Source organism: Podarcis liolepis (assembly GCF_965112155.1).
Source record: "Podarcis liolepis genome assembly, chromosome: 9".
In the NCBI taxonomy this organism is placed as follows: domain Eukaryota; kingdom Metazoa; phylum Chordata; class Lepidosauria; order Squamata; family Lacertidae; genus Podarcis; species Podarcis liolepis.
The window spans coordinates 10769561-10778513 of NC_139564.1; the positions used below are offsets into that span (position 1 = coordinate 10769561).

An 8953-nucleotide genomic window follows, 5' to 3' on the forward strand; every position below is an offset into this window, starting at 1 on the left:
GAGTTTTGCCTGCCTTCAATGTGTTCTTGAAATCTGACCTGGATGGAGGACCAGAAAAGGCTGGGTTAGTGTGCAGAGAACCTGAAAGGTGAAATTCCCATGTGTTGGGCCTCTGACCATGGCAGCCCTCTGGAGGTTGTCTAGGACAGAATGAGGCCCTCAAGCTGAAAAACGGTTCACCAAACCCGTTCTAAAATCAAAACATGTGATGCGGCCTTTCTTTGAATAACACAATTGAATTTATTCAGCCACAGGACGAGGGGGGACAAGTTTGAGGACTCTGATGTTAATGTCTCCTTGCACTGCTATGTAGCTGATGACATCCAGGCCCACACGGTTGGGGAAGGTATATTCATGGCCCTCTGCCAAGACTTTTATCTCTGAAGAAAGAAAGGTGAAGGAGATCTGAAAGAAGCAGAAGGAGGAATCACAATTGGCGTTGGACACGAAACACTTTTTACAAAGCCCGATGGTGTTTGAAGACTTCTAGCAGAATGGCAGTCATTCTGGAGACGTTCCGACTTGACCATTCAGTGTCCAGGTCTTGTGCAAGAGCATCATGAGCTGCTTCGACCCCAGGGCTCTTCATGGTGGCCGAGTTTGTGCCCTTCCAAAGCCCAAGAGCCAGACCTGTCCTAACTCTACATGTTAATACATTAAAAGACTGTACAGCCATACCTTGGATCTGAAACGCCTGGGCTCCCTAACATATCAGCTCCCAAACGATCAAAACCTGGGAGTGAGTGTTTCGGTTTCTGAACAATTTTTGGAAGCCGAACGTCTGGCACAGTTTCCAATTGACTGCAGGATGCCCCTGCAGCCAATCAGAAGCTGCATCTTGGTTTTTGAATGGTTCTGGTTTAGACCACAGCGCCACCTGCGTCCCTCTAGCTAGATTAGGGGACCATAATAGCCAAAGTATTGTTAGGGCAGCTGGCAGGATGGCCTAGGAGGGTTGGTTGACTTGGTGTGAACTTGTGAGTTTAGCAGAGTCTACACCAACCTCAGGGACGCGGGTGGCGCCGTGGGTTAAACCACAGAGCCTAGGACTTGCCGATCAGAAGGCCGCAGTTCGAATCCCCGCAATGGGGTGAGCTCCCGTTGCTCAGTCCCTGCTCCTGCCAACCTAGCAGTTCAAAAGCACGTCAAAGGGCAAGTAGATAAATAGGTACCGCTCCGGCGGGAAGGTAAACGGTGTTTCCATGTGCTGCTCTGGTTTGCCAGAAGCGGCTTAGTCATGCTGGCCACACGACCCAGAAGCTGTACGCTGGCTCCTTCGGCCAATAAAGCGAGATAAGTGCCGCAACCCCAGAGTCGGCCACGACTGGACCTAATGGTCAGGGGTCCCTTTACTAAAGTGGTGGTATAGAATGCCATAGTTTAACCATGTGTTGTGTGACTACTTCCTTTTGTCTACCCTAATCCTTCTATAACTTATATTCATTGGATGGTCCTGGTCTACGGAATTGCCAGTTTAAGTTTTGCTTTGTTTCTTGCTTTTCCAGCAACCCCAGAGTCAGCCACGACTGGACCTAATGGACAGGGGTCCCTTTACCTTTACCTTTACATCAACCTCATCTTCTGGATGACAAGTCCCATCAGCCTGAGACAACACACCTGGAAGGCACCAGCTTGGCTAAAAAACAGCTGGGAAGGTGAGAAGACGACACACAGTGGGGTTCCAGGTGTTCTGTACTTAGGAACTCCAAGTGCTGTTGGACTGCTGGCCGCATCGTGCCTGACCACTGGGCAAGCTGGCTAGGGCTGATGGGAGTTTGGAGCGCAATGTCACCTGGAGGACCACAAGTTCACCACCCCCAGCGTACCTCCACCATAATGGAACCAGGACTTGCAGAGAAACCACCCACCCAGCCACCCACCCCACTTCCGCCAAGTCCTCACCTTGACTTTGCCGCCTTGCTCAAAAGGGAAGAAGTTTAGTCTCTCCTCTTTCCCCCACTTCCCCAGCTTCTTGAAATTGCAGACAATGACGTTCACATCGGTCCGGTAGTTAAAGCGAGGGTTGAAGTGAAGGACGACGTTTTCACAGTCTTGGCCCAGATTCACAACAAAGCTTGGAGAGGATAACAGATACGAAGCAAGGATAAAGAGTGAAACCAGCAGAGCAACTAATACATGCTCCCCGTACCAGGTATTGACATATGGGCTATGCAGCTAGGACGTCTTCAGCCCAAAGATTTAGGTTTAACTATAAAGCAAAGTTCTAGGTGGCAGAGAATACAGTGGTATCTTGGGTTAAATATGCTTCAGGTTACAAAATCCGCTAACCCAGAAATACTACCTCGGGTTAAGAACTTTGCTTCAGGATGAGAACAGAAATCACACGCTGGCAGCGCAGCGGCAGCAGGAGGCCCCATTAGCTAAAGTGGTACCTCAGGTTAAGAACAGTTTCAGGTTAAGAACGGACCTCCGGAGCGAATTAAGTACTTAACCCGAGGTACCACTGTAATGAAGTCTTTGTCTGCCTGGAGCTGAATGTATATCCTGGGTAGGCAAACTAAGGCCTGGGGGCCAGATCCAGCCCAATCGCCTTCTAAAATCCAGCCCGTTGATGGTCCGGGTATCAGATCAGCGTGTTTTTACATGAGTAGAATGTGTGCTTTTATTTAAAATGCACCTCTGGGTTATTTGTGGGGCATAGGAATTCGTTCATTCCCCCCTCCCAAATATAGTACGCCCCCCCAAGGTCTGAGGGACAGTGGACTGGCCCCCTGCTGAAAAAGTTTGCTGACGCCTGATGTATATGGCTGGGGTGGCAAGATAGAGCCCACTCCCTGCTTGTTGTGCCTTCCTTCTGCGTAGCTTTTAAGTTACTTAACTCATGCCAATCCCACAACCCCACATTCCCCCTTAAAATAGCTTCCAATAGAATTGCAGAGTTGGGACCCAAAGGATCATCATTCTAGTCCAACCCCCTGCAATGCAGGAACTTACAACAACCTTGCAATGTAAGCTGGTATTCTTATCCCTCTACTGCAGATGAGGGCTAACAACTTGCAGAAAGCTGTGTCCAGGGCAGCTGTCTACCAGCTCCATCTGGTATGCAGGCTGAGACCCTACCTGCCCACAAACTGCCTGGAGTACTGTGTCCAGTTCTGGGCACCACAGTTCAAGAAGGACACTGACAAACTGGAACGTGTCCAGAGGAGGGCAACCAAAATGGTCAAAGGCCTGGAAACGATGCCTTATGAGGAACGGCTAAGGGAGCTGGGCATGTTTAGCCTGGAGAAGAGGAGGTTAAGGGGTGATATGATAGCCATGTTCAAATATATAAAAGGATGTCACATAGAGGAGGGAGAAAGGTTGTTTTCTGCTGCTCCAGAGAAGCGGACACGGAGCAATGGATCCAAACTACAAGAAAGAAGATTGCACCTAAACGTTAGGAAGAACTTCCTGACAGTAAGAGCTGTTCGACAGTGGAATTTGCTGCCAAGGAGTGTGGTGGAGTCTCCTCCTTTGGAGGTCTTTAAGCAGAGGCTTGACAACCATATCTCAGGAGTGCTCTGATGGTGTTTCCTGCTTGGCAGGGGGTTGGACTCGATGGCCCTTGTGGTCTCTTCCAACTCTATGATTCTATGCCTTGCCAGAGTGGTGCATGCTCTAGTTATCTCTTGCTTGGACTACTGCAATGTGCTCTATGTGGGGCTACCTTTGAAGGTGACCTGGAAACTACAACTAATCCAGAATGTGGCAGCTAGACTGGTGACTGGGGGCGGCCGCCGAGACCACATAACACCGGTCGTGAAAGACCTACATTGGCTCCCAGTACGCTTCCAAGCACAATTCAAAGTGTTGACTTTTAAAGCCCTAAACGGCCTCAGCCCAGTATACCTGAAGGAGCGTCTCCACCCTCATTGTTCTGCCTGGACACCGAGGCCCAGCGCCGAGGGCCTTCTGGTGGTTCTCTCACTGCAAGAAGCCAAGTTACAGTGAACCAGGCAGGGGGCCTTCTCAGTAGTGGCACCCGCCCTGTGGAACGCCCTCCCACCAGATGTCAAAGAGAACAACAACTACCAGACTTTTAGAAGACATCTGAAGGCAGCCCTGTTTAGGGAAGCTTTTAATGTTTGATGCATTACTGTATTTTAATATTTTGTTGGAAGCCGCCTAGAGTGGCTGGGGAAGCCCAGCCAGATGGGTGGGGTATAAACAATAAATTATTATTATTATTATTAAGGGACCGAGCAGGGTAAGCAGAACCTAGAGAAAAAATGGTCAAGGGGGCTATGTATTCCCCACCTGCACATGTTTTGAAGGACTGGCAGATCAGCCGCCCCAACTGTATTTTGTTGGTTAAAGAGCAACTTTCCGCAACCTGGTGCCCTTCAGATGTTTGGGACAAGCCCCAGCCAACATATCCAGCAGTCAGGGGTGATGGGATTTCAGTTCTGGAGGGCACCAGGTTGGGGAAGCCTGATCTAAAGAGTGGGAATGAAACCAATGAGTTCAGATTGCAAGGAGGAGGATTTCATGTGCACACTAGAACAGCAGGGAGAGGGGTTAACCTTTTCCAGGTCAACGCAACATGCCAGAGGCAAACGTTGGTTGCAATTTTTACCTTTTACAGTGAGATAATTTCTATACACATTGTCACTCCTCTCTCCATCTGAGCAAGAAGCATATCGGAGTTCAAGGACACATTCCAGCCAGGCCAAAATACTTAGCAAGGGTGTGGAGCAGGGCCAGGGAAATATGCAGTCCGAGACAGTTCTGAGGGCCAGAGACAGAGAGATGGCGGGCCGCATTTTGCCCCAAGGCTGAGGTTCCTCACCACTGCAGTCCTAGGAACACTCTTCCCGCCTTTTCAGCTTACCTTTTGGCATCTTCCCAGCACCTCCCATTCAGTAGAATCGTGTCTCCGTGTAGAAGTTGAAGGTGGGTAGCAATCAGCTTCTATGGCAGGGGAAACCAGACAGGTTTTCAACCATAGAGATAGCATGGTGAGATTTAGGAGAGACAGAGGAAAGGAGAGGGGAAATTAGTGCCGCTACAATCTTTGGCCAGGAAACAAATTGAGCCCATGAGTCATGGGTGGAGAAGACTTTCTAATTTCTACAAGACAGGACCAAAGGATGCAGCCAGCAATAAACAAATAGACAAGAGCATAGGTAATCTCATTTGTCACAGGAGGGGCAGAGCAGGGTAAACTACCCTAAGGTTTCCTACAATCAGACAGCATATAAATTTTATGACATAATAAAAAAATGACTTCACTCACTGGTTAAAAACACTGCAAGGCATCAGGAGCCAGGCTAACATTACCTTGCAGACTAAAAAAATTCCTTCCAGTAGCACCTTAAAGACCAACTAAGTTAGTTCTTGGTATGAGCTTTCGTGTGCATGCACACTTCTTCAGATACACGAAAGCTCATACCAAGAACTAACTTAGTTGGTCTTTAAGGTGCTACTGGAAGGAATTTTTTTATTTTGACTATGGCAGACCAACACAGCTACCTATCTGTAACCATTACCTTGCAGAAATTACTTAGAAGGGTACCTGCACCTTTTGCTCTATAACTTTCCTTCTAGTGGGCTAGAGATTTCTATTTTTAAAATAGAAGCTCAGAGTCTGGGCCCCCTCACAGGGAATTACCTGCCTTGGGCAGTTTGAGCATGAAAAGCTACATTTGCACACCACCACCCCCTAAAATCACATTATACTTGCTTCTCCCACAGGTAAACCACTGTTTGTAAGTTCGGTGAGACTCATCATTTCATTTATGCTGGAAATCACCATGCATTTTGATAATACGGTCTCGTCATTAACAGAGGAGAGAAAAAGATTCCATTGAGCACATGGCTTGGTTTGAGAATATGGACAGATTAGCTACATATGAACGAATTGCATGTCGACGCAAATTAAGAATGGATAAATATGAAGAAATCTGGAATGAATATTTCAGCGATAAGGCGGTGTCCATTGTGTAAATAATGTATATAAAGCAGATACTTTGAGGGGACTATTATTCATTCCTCCTCACCACTATGAGCTGAATAAAGAGCATGAAATCACTTTGCGACTCTGAGTATATTTCAGGCGGATAGTGGGGGGAAGTGGGGGGAGGAGAGAGAGGTGGGAAAATATTGTTAAAAAGGTGCAGTCATAGGTATATTGGTGTATTTAAATCTGAACTGTCAAATTGTGTTGTTATTGTTATTCTGGTTTTTGTTGTAGTGTCTTTTGCGGTTGTTGTTTGCATCAAAAAAACGATTAAATAAATTTTAAAAAACAAACAAACAAAAACAGAGGAGAGTCCCACTGACAAAACGCAAAAAAAGAATTTAGTAAGAAACCAGAAGCAACAAGACAGGGAAGGCTAGAAGTGCCACACATAGATTGTTTCCTAGCTGATAACTGTTAACTCATTCCCAAGCTGATAAGTTTCCAGCGCTGTTCAGTGCCTGTTGCTTGTATTACCACCTCAATACCAACAGTCTCCTAGTCTTACAGCAGCAACAGAGAACCCAGGACTCACCGTCTCCATGATACAATCTCGCTAGGGTCCAGCAAGTAAGCAATACTTTCTTCTCTCTGAGATTCAATAAATCAAGCCACTTCCAGCTGCTTTTTAAAAGGTTTCAGCAAAGACTCCCCAGCTGCCCTTAAATATCTGGGGAAATTGCATCACGTGACAAAAAGGTTATCCTCTGAGTGAAGACCGGCAGAAATGCAAGGAGGAAAAATCAGTCAATGGGGTGGGAAGCTAGAGGCTTTCAAATGAATGGAAACACTAATCGTAAACTCAAACAGCTGATGCTACTTCTTAATGTGCAATTGATCTCAGCAGCCTCCTGGCTTGGGCTCCTTGAAATATTTGGTCATTGCTTCTTTCATTTGATTTGGATTTTGGAAAGCAGCACAAGCAGCAAAGGCTGGCCGGCCAGTTAAATTAGATTTAGATGTAAATGGCTTTTATGGGCCTGCAGCAGCAAAGTACTCCTGATTGGTAGTGCTGGAAGCTGGTTCTCTGCTTTAAACTTTTAATTTCAGCCGGCATTTCTGGGATACAGCAGAAAGAAGCAGGAAAGCTTAAAGAGAAAGCAAAACACAAAATGTAGACGGGCCACTTGGCTTTCTGTTCTTAGGTTCAATAACCATTTGGTGGCTGATATTCTCTCAGCACAGTGGACATTGCAGTCTGTTGCTTATTCCAACAAACTTCATGGGCCCGCAAAAGCACTATTTTAAACACAGCCTTAGCTAATTTCTCTGATGAAAATGGGGACATCCTCTTCTCCCTCGGGAAACCCAGCCAGATGGGCAGGGTATAAATAAATATTTATTATTATTACTCCTGCATTTGATCTCGCCAAACACATAGATTGAATACACACGTCTACATCACCTTGAGCCAATTACAAGCACTCCAGGTAACCTACCTAGCAGGAGTGTTGTAAAGAATAAATGTGAAGAAGGGAATAAATGTGGGAAGGGATCGTATACAACAGCTTCCGCAGATAAATGGAATGAAATCAAATTTTAGCTGAAAGCTGCCTTGAGTCGCTGTCAGGGAGAGAGGTGGAATATAGTAATAGTAATAATAAAAATGATGGAAACTGTGAGAATGCTCAGGAACATACCAAAGAGTAAATCCTATTGAACTCAGTGGGAATTAGTTCTGAGTAAAAATGCTTAGGATTGCAGTATAAAGCTACCCAGTCTTTACCCATTTACCTGGGAGTAAACTCCATTGATTACAGTGGGACTTACTTCTGAGTAGACAGTGCACGGCTCCATTTGCAGTGCGGGATTTACATATAAGCTAAATAAGCTATAACCTAGGGCCCCACTCTTTTGGGGGCCCAAAATTTTTTTTAAGGGAAAAGAAACTGGATGTACATTTCCAAAATAGAAGATAAAAAACAAATAAAATAAAACCTACATACAGCAACAGTGTTTTGTGTTGTGTAGGCTCCTGTGATGTAAGTAATGGGCCCCGCCTGCTAGCCTGCTCCCTAAAATATCACGGGTTTGCTCATTTCTATATATAAGGTGTCTACAATCTGCATATGCAAATGACTTTAGATACCTGTTAGGTCCATAAGTTACCATATAGCATATATTCAATACAAAAAACAGTGATAATTGGTTGTTGACAAAGGACAGTTGGACATTTTATTTGTTTGTTTGTTTGTACCCCACCCATCTGGCTGGGTTTCCCCAGCCACTCTGGACGGCTTCCAACAAAAATTAAAAATACATCAAAATGTGACACATTAAAAGCTTCCCTGAACAGGGCTGCCTTCAGGTGTTTTCTAAATGTCAGGTAGTTGTTTATCTCTTTGACATCTAATGGGAGGGCGTTCCACAGGACAGGCGCCACTACCGTGAAGGCCCTCTGCCTGGTTCCCTGTAGCTTTGCTTCTCGCAGAGATGGAACTGCCAGAAGGCCCTCGGCACTGGACCTCAGTGTCCGGGCAGAACAATGGAGGTGGAGACGCTCCTTCAGGTATACTGGACCGAGGCTGTTTAGGGCTTTAAAGGTGAGCACCAACACTTTGAATTGTGCTCAGAAACATACTGGGAGCCAGTGTAGGTCTTTCAAGACTGGTGTTATGTGGTCACGGCGGCCGCTCCCAGTCTAGCTGCCGCATTCTGGATTAGTTGTAGTTTCCGGGTCACCTTCAAAGGTAGCCCTACGTAGAGCGCATTGCAGTAGTTCAAGTGAGAGATACCTATGAGGCATCAGGCATAAGCCTGCATTTTATTAATGTTTGATCAGGACTTGTATATTAGAGAGAGCCTAAAAGATTTTCAAATGTTTCATGCCAGGCAAGAAGGCTAGCTGCTTAAGAAAACACTGGCACTGTTTTCCTAGACAAGGGGCCCCTTTTGATTGATAGCAGAAAGCAATTCTCAAAGTCGTAAAAGCTGAAATTACAGACTAAAAGCAGGACATTGACCCTACATGTTACAGAAGATAAAAAAAGC

The 8953-nt window shown here is 46.0% G+C and overlaps 1 protein-coding gene across 1 annotated transcript; it reads right to left on the bottom strand.

Annotated features, from left to right (window-relative positions):
* Positions 1-240: 240 nt before the first annotated feature.
* LOC310686577 (16 kDa beta-galactoside-binding lectin-like) lies at positions 241-6605 on the bottom strand (the record flags this gene model as incomplete). Its single annotated transcript, XM_083460409.1, has 4 exons — positions 6498-6605; positions 4835-4914; positions 1903-2074; positions 241-405 (listed from the first exon to the last, which is right to left on the bottom strand). Exons 1-4 carry the CDS (start codon positions 6504-6506, stop codon positions 241-243), a joined length of 426 nt encoding a protein of 141 aa, XP_083316535.1. The 5' UTR covers positions 6507-6605.
* Between the last annotated feature and the right edge of the window lie 2348 nt (positions 6606-8953).